The following is a 17,971-nucleotide window of genomic DNA, read 5'->3' as shown; positions in this document are numbered from 1 at the left end:
AGACTATTTGATGACTTTATTACAACATTAAACATTAAACTGATTCAGCGCACAATCTGTGTGTATTCTTGTGTGAGGAACATTCGCGTTTGGGTTAAACCTAATCGAAAGAAATTCAATCCAGTGTGTCCAGGATCTTTGCGGGTTAATAGGGAGCGGGAGCGGTGAAGAGTGTTAAATGCAAGAGAAGGAAAGCTTTAAATTAGAAATCTGCGTGGCCTCAAAGTACAAAAGTGCAATAAACTGCACTGACCCGACCCAGTGGACCAATATAATGAAAGAAATATGGCATGCGGAAGTCATGCGAATATGAAACTATCGAAATCGATCCGAAAACCGAGCTCAGCTTGTGGCAGTGAAAGATCCTTAGAGAGCCTCTTATGATATAATTTAAGAGGCTCGATTTGAAGTACTTTTGCGATAGAGCAAAAGAGTGGATTGAGTGCGAAAGGCACACAATTAGACAAGTGGACATTTTTGAATGCGAGCGAGTGTCTGACTCAAACCCCTCCCTCATTCTCACTTATTCCATTCATGCCTCTTTCGCTTAAATGTCGTGCTAAAGCACAACTAAAGCACACATATGTGCAATCCTCTTTCCAGAGGCCTCTACTCTGCTACTCTACTACCCCACTGTTACTGTGGCCTCCTTAGCACTGGTCGCTCGCCCAGAGAGAAGGCTCTGCCGCGCAACTGGAACCGTTCGGCCAGCCATCGCTGGCAGCTCTCGCACTGGCAGTTGGGGTTCTTGGTGGGTCCCACATGGTGGCCGGGCTTGCGCATGGCCACCACATTGCCGAAGCGCCGTGTCTTCTCCAGGTGCTCGTGGGTGTAGCCCGACACGGTGGCGGTGGAGGCCTCGCTGGCCACGCTCGGGCTGTCGCGGGAAATCTCAAAGCGTCGCCCTGGTAGGGGGGAGGGCGTCACGACCGTTGTGCCGAATGTGCTGGCCGAAGTGGTGCTGGGCGGGGCCTCGCTGCCACAGCGCAGCACAGTGGTGGCCGCCGAAAGGAGCTGCGGGGAACTGCGCTCCGAGGAGGGCGATCCAGAGGCCCCCTGCACGCTGAGATTATCGCGGGCCTCGCTCTTCCAGCGGTAGCTCGGATGGAGCAGTCGAAACGGATCCGCACTGGCTGCAGAGGCGGGCTGTACTGGAGCCGTGACTGGCGGCGTTGGCTGGCCAGGATTGGGATGGATTGAGGGCCCAAAGAACTGCAGGAAACCGGGGCGATTGCGCTGCTGCATTTGCGATATCTGACGGCCCGGGTAGGTGTTGAACACATTCGTGTCGGAGAAGCCATCCGATTCGGAGGGGATCGTGTCGCTCCGCTGGAAGGAGTTGCGCTGCGATTGCACTTCTTTGATGGTCTGCAAATGCTGCTGGTGTTGGTGTTGATGCTGGTGCTGATGCTGGTGTGGATGCGGCAGTGGCAAGGTGGGGGCTGTAGTCTGGGGCTGGTCGAAGGAGTGCTGGCGCGACCAGAGCATCTCCATCTGGCTGATGCGTAGGCGATCCAGCGAGTTCTCGTAGTCGAAGCTATCCGATTTGGTCAGCCCAAAGTCTGCCAACGGGTTTTCCGGCTCGTCCGTTTCCTTCCACGAGGAGTCCACGCAGTCGGTGCCCGCTGCCACGCTGGAGATGCTGCTGCAGGTGGCATCACGGGGCATGGTCGAGTGCGAGGAGTTCGGGTAGGTGCTGCTGATGGTGTCGTCGCTGGGCTGCCGCATGTACTTCTGGCGCAGATTCGCCAGCTTGGCTGCCCGCTGGTCGCCGATGTGTTTGCGGAAGAGCAGCTGCTTCGATTCGGTCACCTCCTCGGCGGTGCTGCATTTGGTGATGGCGTGGCCCAGGCTCATCTGGTGGTTGTCCTTCGGCTCCTTCTGATGGCCCAAGCGACGCGGCAATGCTCCGCCAGAGATCCGCTGATGGCGCAGCAGCATCTGCTCGTTGTCCAGCACCGTTTGGGGAGTGGAATTGGAGTCCAGGTCGTAGCGCTTGCTCCCGGCCAGATCCGAGTCCGAGCTGGAGCTGGAGGACACCTCCACATCTGCCTGCTGCTCGTCGTCCGCCTCCTCATCCCCCTCGGAGCCCGTGCAGTACACATCGATGTGGACGGTGCGGGGCTTCTTCTCCGCCAGGTTGGGGGGCATCCGCGGAGAGGTTCCTCCTCCCCCATGATGTCCCCCAAGAGGCGGTATCCTAGGCATCGAGGCCGACTTGAATGTGGACGAGGGCGTGGTGGGCGTGGGCGTGGGCGAGTAGGTTGGCTGCAAAAATCAATCGATTAGGAAAGAGCGCAAGGTGCATCCTCTTGAGCCTTGGCTTACCACATAGGTGTTCGCCTCCTCTGCCTGCCGCCTGGTGGCAAAGTTCATGAGGGCCTCGGTGGTGGCCCGACGCTGCTCGTAGGCGGTACGTCGACGCTGTTGCGGCTCCACCAATTGCGGCTCCTCGTGGTCGCTGGTCTGCGAGAAGGCATCGCGCAGCTGCTGGGCCCGCACCTTGTTGTGGTAGACGAAGGGCTCGTTCGGTCCTGCGGCCGCTTCCTGCGGCAGGAAGTCCGCCACAGCGGAAACCATGATGTTGCAGGTGCTCCGACAGCGCGTTCCGCACACTTGAGCTGTGGCGCCACCGCCACCACCGCCTGGAGCGGATGTCCCCGCGGGGAGGGCACGCGACGCCTGGGGACTGCCGAAGGCCGAGTCCGCATTGGTGGTGGTGGCCGAGGAGTTGGTGGACCGGAAGCTGGTCCCCATCGTGTTGGCTGTCTACAAGATGAACGTGGGATGAGCCTCTAGTGCTCTGCGCTGCCACAGGACTTACCTTGTCGACATCCTGCTCTGTTTCGGGTTCATCGGAGGGCGTGCACCACTTGTAGACCACACGCACGGGATGCACTGGCTGCACTGGCCCTGTACCGCACTCCTTGTGCACCGCCTCTCCGGCACGGGCAAACGTGAGATGGGCACGCACTGTCCACTCGGCCGTCAGCTCGTGGGGAAGCGGTGCAGCTCCAGGAGCCGCCAACGAGGCAGTGGGCGTGGCCATCACTCTCCCTTACGCACTTTCGTTGCCAGAACACATTGCGGTTCTAAACTGTTTGTTCAAGGTGCCATCTATATCGGACACATGGATACACTCACGCACAAATGTATGTATGGCACTATATACGATGGATGTACATATGTATATATATTCACACACGATATCTTTTATTCTTATAACGGTGGCTAAAAATACATATCTTGAAACCGTTTTTGATAGTTCTATCGTTCGTGCGAAATGCCCGAAAGCTGAATTCAAACATTTATTGTTTAATTTTTTTTTTCTTTGATTATACGCCTGTTTTACAGTCGAAAGTGCCTATGAAGGACATGCCGATGAATATTTAATTTCAATACTGCATCTTTAGAGCCTATAGAGTCTATAATTTTGACATCTATAATTTGCAAAGAAAAAATACATTTTTAAACCCTTTTTTGTTCAAACATTTGCAACTTTTCAACTGCCATCCTTCATAGGCACTATTGACTGTATTCACTTTTGTTTTTCCGTATTTTTAGCTTCATTCAGCCGCACACACACCCACACACAAAAAACGCGAGGGGTGGAACTTAAAACACTTTCGTTTTTGAGTATTTTTCGACTTTTGTAAAAATTGTGTGTCTAAATTTATGTGATTTTTATTTTTAACAATTGCAAGATGACCCCAAAAAGACCCTCTCACGATTTGAGAGCAGGAGGGAGAGAGGCGTGAGAGAGGAGTGCAGAGGCTGATGATCCGCTCAACGAAAATTACGCAATTGGCAGGTGCACGCGGCGTATGCGTAATATTGAGTTTGTGTATCAGGTGTGTCGGCTCCCGGCTCCCAGCTGCGGCTCCCATTTCTTTTGTTTTCTCATGTGTGTGTGTGTGGGTCTGATTTTCCTCTTGGAGTTTTCTTTGATCTCGTCCATGATTATTATTATTTTCATATTATTACATATTCATAGAGTTTCGAACGAGCACGAACACGGAACACGGAACACGGAACGCGAAACGCGCGGACAATAATACAAAAATCTCTATCGGGGGAAGCGTCAGAGGCAGCAACAGCAACAGCAACGTCAACGGCAACACAACTTGAACTGAAAGCAGCAGCGGAAAAGCTGCTTGGGAAAATTCGCCAGAGAAACAAACGAAACGGTAAGAGATTTTTCACATTTTCTGCGGCTGGCCAGAGAACTTTGCTCACGCTCGGACGAGATTTGTTGCCCGATCCAAACAGATGTTTAGATATATCCCCCCCAAACGACAGCGCGCGCTCTCTCTCCCTCTCTCTGTCTGGCAGCAACAGTTCTAAAAATGTTGTGACCCAAAGGGCTGAAAGAGGAGGGAGTTTGTTTATCATTTCAGTGATGTCTGAACGAATAAAAACTTCAGAGTTCCATCATTGATGGCACACGTCTGACAAGGGGATCAATGTACAGTGCGTTTCACAGCCATAGGCCCAACTAGTGTGGAAATCTTTCCACTGTTGGGGGATCTTATGGTGCTGGTACTGTAACGCCCTGTACTTCCTCCTGAGATCAACTCCAGCCGACAGATGCAACAGGCGTCGCCAGTCGTCGCCGCAAACAAGCCGCAAAACAAATAAATACGAGTATGGGAACGGCAATGGGAATCTGGCCACAAATATAATATTTAGGCCAGAATCCGAGCTGTTGCGGAAGTGGAGAGGGAAGCCCCCTTACAGCCGACAGATAAATCACCCAGAGAGTCACGTCCCAGAGAGCCACGCGACAGGAAACGCACACAGCGGACAGCTCATTGGGAAATCCACGAAAAGAAGCAAAAGAAGAAGTGCCTTTCCTTGGATTGTGAAATTGGGAAAACACTCGTACGGAAATTGTCGCACAGTTTTCCGAGTGACTCTCGGAATGCTCTTGCTCTGAATTCCAGGAATTCATTTGCCCAACAAATTAATTCCTGGGAACTACATTTGTTCAACGAATCTTTGGGCAGAGTTTTCTAATTCCAAGAAATTGTTAAATCTTAAAGGGATCTTTCAATGCAACAATTGTTTTGCTTAAAGGAGTTTTTTCTGGATCTCTTTTCCTTCAGAATTATTCTGGAAACCGAGAATGTTTCTGAATTATAGAGCACTGTTTTGCTGGCGACAAACTGCACATAAAAACCGACAAATCCCCAACCGAAATACCCTATAGAAAATTATTAGGGCAGGCCCTGGGGCACACTTGCCAAATCATTTTCGTATTCGGTTTTTTGGTGCCGACCAAGTAAATGCGACACATTCCACGTCCATTAAATTAATGAGACGACAGTTAGCGGGCGAAACTAAAAAAAAATATACTAAATGAAAACCAAAACGAACGAAAAACGGACTGAAACAGCCGCATAATTAGCCTCGTTTCTCGTTCCTTCTTGTTCCGTGGACAGAAATCACGTATACGTATACGTACGTATATGAATCATACGCCGTGTGGCCATATGGCACACACCTGAGCGTCAGAGAGGCAGATATGAGACGCGCTCTGCTTACCTGGCCACTGGCCAGATCTAATTAACTCTAGGATTACCCCTCCTTTGGGGTCTGGGGTCTAGGCACTCACCTCCTGCAGCGCCTTCTTGTCTGGGGCTCGATTCGCCGTCTGGAGAGTTCGTATAACATTCTTGGCTCCGTCCACGACGGCCGCCTCGATGCGCAGCCGATGACGCAGCTCCTCGATGCGCTCCTCCAGCGTCGTCTCCAGGCTCTGCGGCTGGCCATCGTCCATCAGCTGGCGCGTGGCCTTCAGCCGATCGGCCTGCTCACGATTCTGTTTGACCTTGATGATCCGCAGCCGCAGAAACTCGATTTTGGCCTTCGAGTCGGCCAGCATTTGGTGGGCCTCCGCCAGCAGCTTCTTGTCGCAGCCGGCGCCCAGTGACTGGATCATATTCTCCGCCCCCGTCTTCACCTTTATCTCGATCTGCAGCTGCTTCTCCAGCGACGTCAGGACTTTGTCGTTGGCGGTGGAGGGAGCGCCGGTGCCACCACCGCCCCCCAGGGCACCGCCCATAATTATCCCGCCATTGGGATCGATGTTGGCATTAATCGATTCTGTAAAAGACAAATACAAGAGGATTAGTTTCCAGAGAAACGAGAAATGAGCCTCAGACGGGGCTCTTCCACTCCCATTTATATTCCACTTTCAATGGAACCTGCACACCCTTCAGATATGGCTATCAATTATCAATCTTAACCACTGGACAAGGCTTTTTTCTGAGGATTTTACAACCCGATAACACGATAAGATCTCTTGCAAAAGGCATTGGCTATGGATTCGGCAAATCAATGCTCCCGCAAGACATGGCATATTGATGCTCGACCCGGGACGCACAAGGGAATTTTTGAAAAGAGAATGCCCAAAAATAATACCAAAACAACATAAATGTCGTGTGCATGACGCGCCACATGAACGCTCGATTCTCGTTAATAGGGGACTTTTTTCGGGCCACTCCCAATACACAAAAATTCTTCATCGGCTACCAACGTATCACAGCGGAGAGTTTCCTGTCCCCAGAAGTAGAGCCTCTGTTTTGTTGAAACTGTTGTATTTCCTCCTTGAATTTTTTCCTTTTCGTTGGCATTTCGAATAACTTTTTATTCAATATTTTATGACTGCTGAGGCGACGAATGATAGTTTTTCTTTGTTGATTTCTTTAATTTCCGACTTGTTTGCCCCCTCCCTTTCTCTCCTGTCACTTTTGCGTCATGGCTTCTGCTCAGCATGTCGTTCAATGTACATATGTGTGGATATTTATGCCTTATGCCACACATAATCAGCTCTAAATCGTTTGCAGTTATGCAGCTCTCTGTGGCAGAAGCTGCCAAACCCGTCAATCATTTCATATGTAGCACCCGACTCCGGCGCCACACAATGCTGCTGCATCTCCATTCTTAGCTTCTTTCGCTTCTGCGGGTGTCTGTGTCTGTGTCTCTATCTGTGGGCCAAACACGGAAGCTAAACAGCAGATAAATAGAATGTCGAGCTGTCTCCATTCGAAATTGTAAGCAAAACCGACAAAAGCACGAATAAAGCGAGTCAGAGGCAGCACCATTTCATGACAGTTGTGTCAATAGTTAGCTCAAACCAACAATAGAGAGAAAAAGAACCATTTCGGTGTCGCTTGTTAGCGAAATATGGAAGGGGTATCTAACAAACGAGCATCAGATCTGAATGGAACACTTCTGGAGGACAAAGAGAGAGAGAGAGATAGAGAGAGAGAGAGAGTGGCCAACAGGTGAGTGGCTTAAGTGGCGAGTGCGTGACAAAGGCTCGTAAAAGACGGCATGAACTCATCCCCAAAAGAGCTATGACACTTTCCACACTTGTCTTTATTTGCCTTTACTCTACAAGTGGAAGGGTACTTGAGGTTTTTTGGGTGGGTACGCTCTAGTGCTGCAAAAGAGAGTGCCGGAGAAGGCACACACTGGAGACCTGGGACCGAGAAGGCGAAAACAACATATGTGCACTACGTACATGTCGTGTGCGGGACAACGCTCATCTCGTTGCTTGACTCGAGTATCGAGAATGCCAGTTTCAGCGCTTAGTACCTGCACTTCCCTAAATTTCCACTGGAATTTCCAGTTTGTTTGGGTTATAGCCTCGCTACTACCTGGAGCACACCCTTCCTTCGTTCGTTTTATTGGGAATACACTGTACTTGTATTACTCAACGAAAAAAAACTTGTTGCATGGAAATGCGTGTGTTTTACTGCCGCCTGTCGCTCTCTCGTGTAATTGCAGCAGTTTATGAACGAAAGACCATTGGCTTTTGGGAAAGTTGTTGGGCTTTGTGGGGGGGTTGGGGGGTGGGAGTGTTTGTCTTTAATGGATTTTCGAAATATAAATAAAGCGGAGAGGCGGAGGGTAGTCCATCTGTTGCACAACTTACCTTGTCCGTTGCTGTTGACGGCCGTGTTGGCCGACGTTAGGAGTATTTGACTCTCGAGCTCCTGCAGCTCGGACTTGAGTTCCGCCAATTTGCTCTTGCTCTTCTTCACGAGCACCGCCACATCGCTGAGGGAGCGCCGGTCCTTGGCCACCTCGCGCAGCTTCTCGGCGCCCTCTTTGATCTTCAGCTCCTTGCGGATCTCGCGGCGAATCGCCTCCTTGATCTCCTCAAGCCGTATGGACATACAGCTCTCCGGCAGGTTCTCTGTGAATCCATATTTATGACTGAGTTCGTACAGAACGGGATGCTTGATGTATTCGCCCTGCGGAAGGGAAGGAAGGCAGGATATTTTACAGATTACAATGTTGTGTTATTCATGGCCACAGATCCTAGATAGATAATATCCCGATTTGTCACCCACACACACACACACACTTGGGGCCTACTCACATCTCCGGATATCTCGTAACGGGAACCATTTACCGAATCAATGTACTGGGTTCCATCATCGTCGTAGCCCTGATCGCCGTCGTCTGTGCCGAAAACATTGCTCATCATGCGGTCCCAGAGGCCGCTGTTGGACCGTCTCGCCGTGGAGTTGCCACTGCATCTGCGACGGCGATGGGGGCGGGGCAGGGAATGGAACCTCCGAACAGACTGGGGGGCACTGGACACCGACACCGACACCGAAACCGAATCGGCGGACTCGTTATCCCTGTCCCGCTGGCGCTGGGATGGATTGATCATGCTGCGTATTCGGTTTATAAGTCTGGACATAATTCAACTCGTTTTCCCGCTAAGACGCACACTCGGGTCGTGCGGTGGGGTGGGGTGAGGTGAGGGGTTTCTACTGATTACCACCACACTTTGGTCATTTTATGGCTCACGGTTTAACAGGCAGCTGACAAGTTCACGGTAATTAGGGATCCGCGAGGTGGAGATACAAAAAGAGAGAGGCGGAGGGGAAGATGGAAACATTTATTCACACGACTCCAACTCAAAAACCAACTCCGTCTGCCATCTACCCATCTACCGTTTATCTAGAAAATGTTTTTTCTCCTCACTCGAGCATTTCCCCACCCTTTCTTTACTCTTTACTCATTGCCACCTGGCTTTCTCATTAAACGCAAATCGCCTCGAGATTGTCGTCAGCGTTTGATAAGCAAACAACATCAACAATCCGTAGAACAACAAGAGGCCACAAGATAATTGCTATGCAAATTGGAGTTCTAGTCGAAATCGATTCGAGTTGAGTGTCATTTCACCCAGAAACAGTTCCCTCCTGGCCATTAGACTTTCTCGATCTAACGATCTGGGATTCCTGCTCGGAATCGGAATCGGAATCCAATGACAACTGAAAGTTTCAATTGTTGAATGGAAAGTTCCATCGAATGAACGAGATCGCGTAGAGAATGCTGCTGTTCGATTTGGAATTCTAGACGAATAATTGCTGGATGGTTGATTGCTTTCTATGAAAAAAGAGGCATTTAAAGAGGCAACGATTTAACTCTTTTTAAAGATCATTAAAGACATTATCCATTTGTGCTACTGATAAGGTGAAATTCTAGCTGTTTCCGTTTCACTTTCAAGTTCATATCTTGACCTTCTTCCGTTTATCACAAATAAAAGAATGCGGGGCCTGGGCGACTGTGCAGTGCCTTTTCCAATGCTTTTCACCCCCATTTAATATCCCCCCTTAAGCTCTTGTTTACACAATGAGGCATACAACATTGTTACTCAGTCTGCTATCGTTTCCCAATGTTTAGACTCGCGTATTTCCAAGTACTCTATTGTATTCTATTCCCCAAACAAAAAGGCAAGTGCGAAACAGAACAGGGCCAATATCCAGACATGTACGAAATAAACAGGAATAGGAAAAACAACTTCGATTAGTTCCCTTTTAAACATAGATTTTAAATAGAAACAGAAAGCAGTGAACTAGTGGCATATCTATTGGAACAGCTTTGATACCATGACTCACTGAAGGAAATGTTCTCTAATCTCGATCTGTTAAGCAGCTTAGACCTTGGAAAATATTGCAGCAAATGTTTCCCAACTAAATTTAGTAAAATTTATAGTAATATTGTGATTTAAGTTGCCCTTCTGGAACTAATACGACCCTGACAGGGCAAAAAGCGAAATGGAGAATATAACAACAAAACGTTCTCTTATCAAAACGGCATTCTGAGGCATACGCGGGGCTGATAATAGTCAAAAGTCTCGTAACGTTACTCAAGAAACTATGAATTCCATAGGAACTTGTTTGTTTATACATTGCACACCGCGTTGGTATTTAGATTGTATATTATTTAAATTTAAATTCTTTTGGGGCATTTTGGGACAACTTTTGGAGGAGCTTGTACTTCGTTTTACGTCACTTCACAGATAATTATGCAAATGTTATGAAATGTTTAACTTTTTTAAGGGAATTTTCTGAGTCACCGCCGCCGCGCGAACCCCACTCGTAACACCAACTGTCCCGCTAATCGAACCTCTTGATTGGAACTCGAACTCGCTCTTAGCTACGCGACCAACCGACCTAGCGACCAACCGACCGCCTATAGCCGAACGTTAGAACATCGAACCACGTATCATGTCGTTGCTTCTGGCTGTGTGGGTGGGGGTGTGTGGGCGGTGTCCGGCACAACCCGAAACGAGCCGAATCATGACGAATGGCAGGCAACAAGCAACAGGTTCGCTTCAAGCTTCAAGCTCCAAGCTCCAAACGCAACTAGAGATGGGAGAACCCTCTCGAACCGCCAGAATACACGACACATATTATCAACACCTGAATCCTGAATCCATGCACATGTCTAAACGCAACACGTGGGCTCTTCAAGTGCAACTCAGACAAGATTGAACCTGTTCATTGGGGGAGGGCGCGAGTGGGTGCTGTGGCACATCACTAGCAATCTTGTTTGCCGTTAGTGACACTTTTAATTAATTTTACTTTCATTATTACTAGAGATAAGCGAATAGAAATCAATAGGGACTTGGAAAAAAAAAACAATTGAAAGAGTGGAAGCAATGTAATCCTTTTATTTTGCACCGCAGCCCCGCTTTCCATTCCATTTTCACTGTGGAAAAAGACAAGGACGTTTGTTATCTGGGAAATTTGAGCGGCATGTAGTAATAGTGTTTTCGAAATAATAATAGTACGCCTCAATAAGATTTCATAAGGCTATTGCTGAAAGGCACAGACGACATAGTCAGTGTAATATGCCCATATATTGTGGCATGGATGGGATGGGTGTGCGGCTGCATCAAGACAAAGGGAGTCTGAGAAAGTTTCTAAGCACAGCCAAAATGGAATGAGCCAATTTCTGCTAATTTGCTATGACGCAGGCAAGGCTGCTGCGCTGGGAATGGGCAGAGGGAGATGCGAGATGCGAGAGAACAGAGAACATTATGAGCACGCTGCTGCAGTCGTCACGTAAAAGCTCATTTGCATTTATTGATCCTCTCTTTTTTTAAGCTTAACAGAGGCTTGACAGAGTACTGGAATGTTAGGGCCTTAGACTCTGCATATACCCTGTATACCTGCGTATATGGAATGCATTTCACACCCCCATTGATGTAACATCAAACATCATTTCAAAGGATAGTTCGTTCGAGGTCTTTAAATGTTTACATGGACTCCAGAAAGTAAAGTTATTCTACCAATAAACCATTTCCCTCCGACTTGTCCCCACCCCCAAAATACATACGTGATACAGATATCCTTTGAGGCGCGAGCGTAGATCCTTGAGGAACACCATATTCATGGTGAGAGCCATGATCGATGCGCGGTACACTTTGATTTTGTTTAGGGGCGGATAAAACTAATACTTAAACTTTGGCAGAGACATTGATCGATGGAGCAATGCGACAGTTCGTTCTTTCTTTCTTTTCGTGAGCTCACTGTAGAAATATGCGAAAATTCGTATACTCATTTTCCAAAAGAAAATCGCACAACGCAAATAATGTCTTTGGCTGTGACAAAACTGGGCAAATATCTTCGGCCATAATGAAAAGCACAAGACGGAGGCGGCACCACACATCAACGACTATACACGAAAGATATATCTATCTAGATACATGGGTGCTCACATATGTATGTACATATCTGCTGTATATCTGCTGTTTCTGTATACAATATCGGAGGATATACAATATATTGAATATAAAAAGCGACACGACACGCTGCGAGAGCCAGAGAAATGTCAAGGCGCTGCCAAGACGCAAACTGCAATGCGAAATGGGCAAATGGAAAATGGGCGGAAAAAAACGCTTTCCTCAAGACTCCGCGCGGGCAGCCAAGCGATTAGAAAGCTTTTCGATTTGCGCAGAAAAATTACGGACAAAAACGAGCAGAAGCGAAAATTTTCAGCATTTTGCCGCCTGCATGCCCTGCCCCTCCTCGTGCATTCAATTGGCATGCAATGCACACAGATACAGATACAGCTATAGATACTACATGTGCTGGCGTGTATCTATGGGATACATCATCGTTCATTTGTGCATCGCTCTGACTCGAACTAGAACTTTTTTGTCTGGTGTTTTATTTTGGAAAAAATTCTACAACGAGCTTCGCATAATTCAAGAATTTTCCATTCATTTACCTGCAACGAGAGGAGAGAGAGAGAAAGATCATTTATTAGTACAACATATCGTATGAGGTGTGTGTGTATGTGTGTGTGTGTGTTCGGGAAAGATTCGTTTAACTAATGCTAATGATGATGGACCGTTCGCTTTGATTCGGACTTGAGGCAATCCCAAAATTGATAATTGTCTTGTGGCGCCCCGCGCTTTGAAGTTGAATCACGTGGAAGGGCGAGGCACTGGCACTGGTACTGTGATAGAAACTTACGATTTCTAATCGGTCATTTGCCCCCCCCCCCCCCCCCCTAACAGAAGATCGTGACATTAGGGGTATTCGGCAGGCCAAGCGTTTGCCGCACGCACAACGAATCAAACCGAAAACAAGGTCGTACAACTGCTATATAGCTGCTCTACAGATACACAGATACCCAGATGTGTGTGTGTGTGTGTGTGTGTGTATATATCAACCCATAAGATACCCTTGGGGCCTGATGATCGGCCCACGCACCTCCACGCAGCACAGCACAAGTGTAGAGACGCGGGAATTTGTTTATTTTTTCCGTCCAACTGAACGATTTCAATTTCGCACTTTTTTTATACAAAACGAAGCAATTGTTAAATGGGGAATACCCTACCACAAAGGTGGATGGAACCACATTCTCAACAAGGATTCGTATTACAATCCTCCTGGAAAAAGAGACGAGAATGTTGGAATTTCAATGGAATATTGTAAGAACAATAAATGAAAACCGATGGTCTGCTTTTAAGCACTGTCGGAAGAGCATTCCTCTGCAAGTGATATACCCAAAACGAACCAAAATACTCCAAAACGTACCGCTACCGACCATTTATGAGCAGAAGACCGCTCCAGCAACATTCAACATCCACAAGTGGCAACAATAACAATCTGTTGTTGCTATTTACAGACACATTGTGTATATATATATTGTTTTTGGACAAAACGCCTAAGCGGCTTTCGGTTCTGTTTGATTTTGGTGTGAGATTTGAGATCTGTTTTGATCTGTTGTGATCTGTTGTGATCTGCTGAGGCCAACAACAGGAGGAGGAACTACGAATTGCGCACAAATCGGAATGGAATTGACTATATTTTGCATTACAAAGCGTTGAGCGTTGAGTGTTGAAATGGCAGTGGAATTACGTTGAAAATTAGCTTTTCCAGGTGTTTATAATCAATTTGAAGCCCAGAGAATGCTGATTATGGTATTATGAGTGTATGGCTGATGAATTTGTTTAGTTAGTTGACAACTGAAGCTGTCAACGCTTCTGTAATTCGACTTCGACCCGATATGGGGTGCCAATGGGGTGGGTGCGGGGGGAAATGGCTAACAAAATGGGGTTATATGACTATGGGCATGGGTTTTGACCCAGTCGCATGGCATTAAGCCAAAGCCATAGAAAGGCATCCATGACATCCACAGCAACGACGGCGACGGCGACGGCAACGACGACACCCAGACGACGACCCATACCCATACAGTGCGACAGTGCAGAGGTACTACAGTGATACCTCCGAAATAGCTGCGATTTTTCGTAAAAATAAAGAAGGGGTATTCCTTCAGATTAGTAAGGGTCTAGGAGAATTCTTGTGGGTCTTTAATTGGATTTCATATCGTTTATAGGGAAGGTTTCTACTTTCTGGATGGATCACTATACTGAAAGCCTCGAAAAATTTTCATTTTCCATCGACGCGCTTCTTTCACCTCTTCCACTCATTCTTGATTCTTTTTTCTGTCTTTTGCTTATTCAGCACATGCAACAAGTGGATTGGGGTTAAGCCCCCACCATCACAAGTACCGTAAGCGTGGAGTAACAAAAATACAACAACCAAACAGGTGAGAGGGGAGAGAGGGAGATGGTGAGAGAGAGAGAGAGAGAGTGGTGGTGGGGTGGGGAAAGAGCGGACAGAAGAGCCACAAAATTAGAACAAAACTTGCGGCTGAAATTGAAAATCGATTTTTGGACTACAAAACGCGCGGCGCGACGCGACGCTACGTTGCTTGTGGCCTGGTCTCGAATTTTAATTGATTGTCACTTGGATTTTCACTTTTTATAAACGTTTCGACGAGGAGGAGAAGTTGGGGGTAACAGAGGAAGCAGAAGCGAACGAAAAAATAAAAGAGAAATGGAATTTCACCCAAGAGCTGTTGTGGCTGTTGTATCCATATCTGTATATCTGTACATCTGTGTATCTTTTATCTTTCGCCTTTTGTCTTAATTATTAACTAGAAATCCGCTCAAGCCGACAGCAGAAGCCGTAAAATAAATGGTCCAAATCGACGACGCGTCGTTGAATCATTTTAGCCACTTACACAGTGCTGAAATCGGCTAATCCCGTTCCCCGAAGCGGTTACGGGGTGGAGTGAGGATCGGAGCGGATCGCGTGGGCGTGTGCCTTTTATGAATAAGGACATTGACATGGACCCATGCGTCATCGGGGCACAACACACGTAAATTCGCGCACAAAGAGACACAAAAGGGTGAGGGGGGGGCGGTTTGTTTGCCAGGCTTCAAAATTTATGCAATTTTCTTGCTGCACACCGCGGCGTCGCGCGACTTTCACACAAAAACAATAACAAATGCAGCAAGCGCGAACGTGAACGCGAACGCCGAAACGAAGGAAACGCGAGTGCGAGGCGCGTTTAGCGGATACGACAACCGGCTTCTTCGACGAGCTTCAACGAACAGCGGACCAAAGCAAAACACAGAAACCCAAAGCCCGCAGCTCAAGAGAGAGAGAGAGAGCGTAAGCGCGAGGCTTTATTTGAGCGTAGCTGGGGCTTCAGGTAGCTCAGTGCATGGAGTGGCGAGAGAGGGAGAGAGCACAGCAAGAGAGAAAGAGAGTTCGAGCTGGCTGCAAGGCAAGTTTTTTAATTGCCCAAAGCGCTGCTTCTTCTACTCGATTTTTCTTTGGGCATTCTTCTCCCCCCTTGATCATGGGAGCATCTATTGTGCCAGTTCTGGGAATTGTACAGCTATCTTTGATTAACATTTCATGGAGTGTGGCAACGCTGCCACATGCCCCCGTAGGAGGGGGGAGCGGGAGAGGGCATAAAAGAATAACATTTCCCTGCATTTTTTGGCCTTTATGAAACTGTCACACATTTTTACCTGGCCTCGGTCCCGAATTTTGTTTATTGTACTCCATTCATTCCCCGGAATCTGGGAGATAAGCCGCCATTAGCATACCCATGGAAAATGCAGAGAGAGAGGGGGGAAGGCACAGCATGGCGCTCTCTCCCCGCTCTCCCTCCACACCTGACATCGCAACCTCTGGGAAGCAACCCCATGGCCCTGCATTTCTCTCGCAAAGAAGCCCCGCAAATGTGCCACTAATTAGATATCGAACCTCTTTTGAGAGCCACCCCTCGGACCCCACGAAGCGGCCCTGACTCACCCGGGGGCGCCTGCCCTCAAAAGGTTGTTGCAGCTAAGGGCTTTGGGCACGTACCTGCCACAGAGTGCCCGCCGCAGACAGCAGAGTCAGTTGTCGGGAGAGACCATTCCAGAGACGGAAATTGCACTTCTCCCAAACCGGATGCCGGATGCAATGGACGAAAAGCCAAACAGAAGAAGGAAAATCGACATGTTGCCAATGCCAAGTGCAGCGTCCGATAAGCCAATCCCCTCTCGCTCCTCGTTCTCGGAAAAGCCGTAAACGAATTTCGTATTGAACGACTGTTCGAATGTGCGTCATGCATCGTGCCCGGAGGCGCTGCAGCAGCCCACGCCTCTGGCCAAGAGGAGAGGTTGACAAACCCCAGACAGTGCCACGCACTGAGCTCAGTGCCACATCGATTCAGGCGGTTTCATCATAATTGCAATCCCGGACTCTGCCACACACCGCAGTGGCGGAAAATCAAAAGTGCCAGAGCTTTAAACGATCGAAACTTTAAGATTATATGTGTACTCTTCCAGGAAAGATGGGTATGACGGAATCGAGACAGATTTGGTTGGGTTCCTTCTCTTTTGAGGCACTCAAAAGGTTGCATCATTTTCAAGAGAGTTTTTATGGTTTCCCAAAATGAAAACGAAAATGGCATTTTGATATTTCATTTCGGGAAAGCTGCCGCATTCAGCCGGAAAATGAGTGCGCTGTCAATTATATCGTTATTATTTTTGTGGCAAACGGGAGACCTAAGAACAATGCAAAAACCGAGAGATAACCAAAATCGAAAGCCAGTTGAGAGAGATCTAGGGGAGGGGATATGCAGATTGTCTCTGTACGGAGTACTCGCATCAGTAGGATTGTGCCCCGGGCCGTGTGATTGTTGTGTGTTGGGCGCTGTCACGTAACGAAAGGGAAAACTCTGCCTCTGCCTCTGCCTCTGCATTTGCCGCTGCCTGGGTCTCTGGCTCTGTTTTGTTGTCGCATCGATGCGGCTGTGGGAAGTCATCGTGTTGTCGTCTGCAGCAACAGCAACGAGAGTCTTGCAACAATGACAGGGCAGAGGAGCAGCCCAACAATGGCTGCCAAGAAGAATCGTTTATGGCCGGAGGGAGCTGCTAGACAGGTAGGGAAGGGCCCCACAGTGTCGGCCAACGTCAAAGAGTCAGGAGGGAAGGTCTCCCCCTCTCGCGCTCCCGACTGAGAGTTCCGTCTGGCTGGTTTCAAGACATCTTTCGAAGGGTGTCGACTCCACTCTCATTTGCATCTGAAGGGCCACGCGAAGGGGCCCAAATAACGGCTAAACCCTATTCGAAAACCTTTTATCCCAAAAATATCCCGAACGCAACGAACCCGCGACTAATTAATTTCGAAGAGTCTTGCGCCTGTGCTGTGCCTCGTCCAACGGTTGATAATGCAAGAAAAACCCCACCCAATGTCCATTACAGTTAGGCTTCAATCGGAGACGGGACCACGGTGGGAAAACTCTGATGTGTCGAAGTAGCATTTGGAGTATCGCCTGGAGGCGATTCGTTGCTGCTGCCGCTGCTGCAAAAAACTCTTCTGCTGCAGCAACAACACCTAATTGCATTAAGAGCTTAAAGATGCAACAACAACAGCAGCAGCAACACGATAGATATAAAAAATCAGAGCAATTCCCACAGAATCGGCAAAGGCATTAGCCGAGGCGCGAGTACACGTAACGTGATTAACATGGGACTCCACACACACACACGCACGCACCCATACAGCGACTATGATCTGGGCATTGGAGATGATAGAGCAACTATCGGGTGGGCTTAGAATCTATCGTAAGAAATGGAGTTATATCACTTGTAGGATACAATTTCGCTTCCCTCTTTCCTTGCCACCCACTCGATCTGCCCGAAAGGCGACTTCCCAGCTTTGTCCCATCTCTAATATGGCGGCTCTCTCCCCAGTGCATTCAATCAGCGTACAACGGCATTTTGAGAGCAGCGCCAGAGGCAGCGACGCAGCAGCGATAGCAACAGCGGTCAACCACACTCGCAGTGTTTGAGGAA

General features: G+C 48.3%; 2 protein-coding genes across 12 annotated transcripts in view; both read right to left on the bottom strand.

Moving 5' to 3' along the window:
* Window positions 1–17,971, bottom strand: part of LOC6592669 (serine/threonine-protein kinase N) — a 31,942-nt gene that overhangs the window by 8,743 nt on the left and 5,228 nt on the right. For 2 of the 11 annotated variants that reach the window (XM_026986464.1, XM_026986454.1), the window contains exons 1-3: window positions 8,393–9,114; window positions 7,943–8,264; window positions 5,615–6,105 (exon numbers count right to left, since the gene is read on the bottom strand). In XM_026986464.1, the coding sequence (XP_026842265.1) occupies window positions 5,615–6,105; window positions 7,943–8,264; window positions 8,393–8,719 (1,140 nt within the window). In that variant the 5' untranslated portion in view covers window positions 8,720–9,114. Of the gene's footprint in view, window positions 1–5,614; window positions 6,106–7,942; window positions 8,265–8,392; window positions 9,318–11,649; window positions 11,843–14,853; window positions 15,124–17,971 lie in introns of those variants that run through there. The other 9 variants (XM_026986458.1, XM_026986459.1, XM_026986456.1 and 6 more) reach the window with 8 other exon arrangements.
* Window positions 22–3,156, bottom strand: LOC113565177. The gene is made up of 3 exons (XM_026986465.1): window positions 2,825–3,156; window positions 2,329–2,769; window positions 22–2,268 (listed from the first exon to the last, which is right to left on the bottom strand). The coding sequence occupies exons 1-3, from the start codon at window positions 3,047–3,049 to the stop codon at window positions 637–639; spliced, it is 2,298 nt and encodes a 765-aa protein (XP_026842266.1). The 5' UTR covers window positions 3,050–3,156; the 3' UTR covers window positions 22–636.

Source organism: Drosophila persimilis, unplaced genomic scaffold, assembly GCF_003286085.1.
Source record: "Drosophila persimilis strain 14011-0111.01,24,50 unplaced genomic scaffold, DperRS2 tig00000002-arrow-pilon, whole genome shotgun sequence".
Taxonomy (NCBI): Eukaryota; Metazoa; Arthropoda; class Insecta; order Diptera; family Drosophilidae; genus Drosophila; species Drosophila persimilis.
This window is presented reverse-complemented; position numbering and strand designations above follow the sequence as displayed.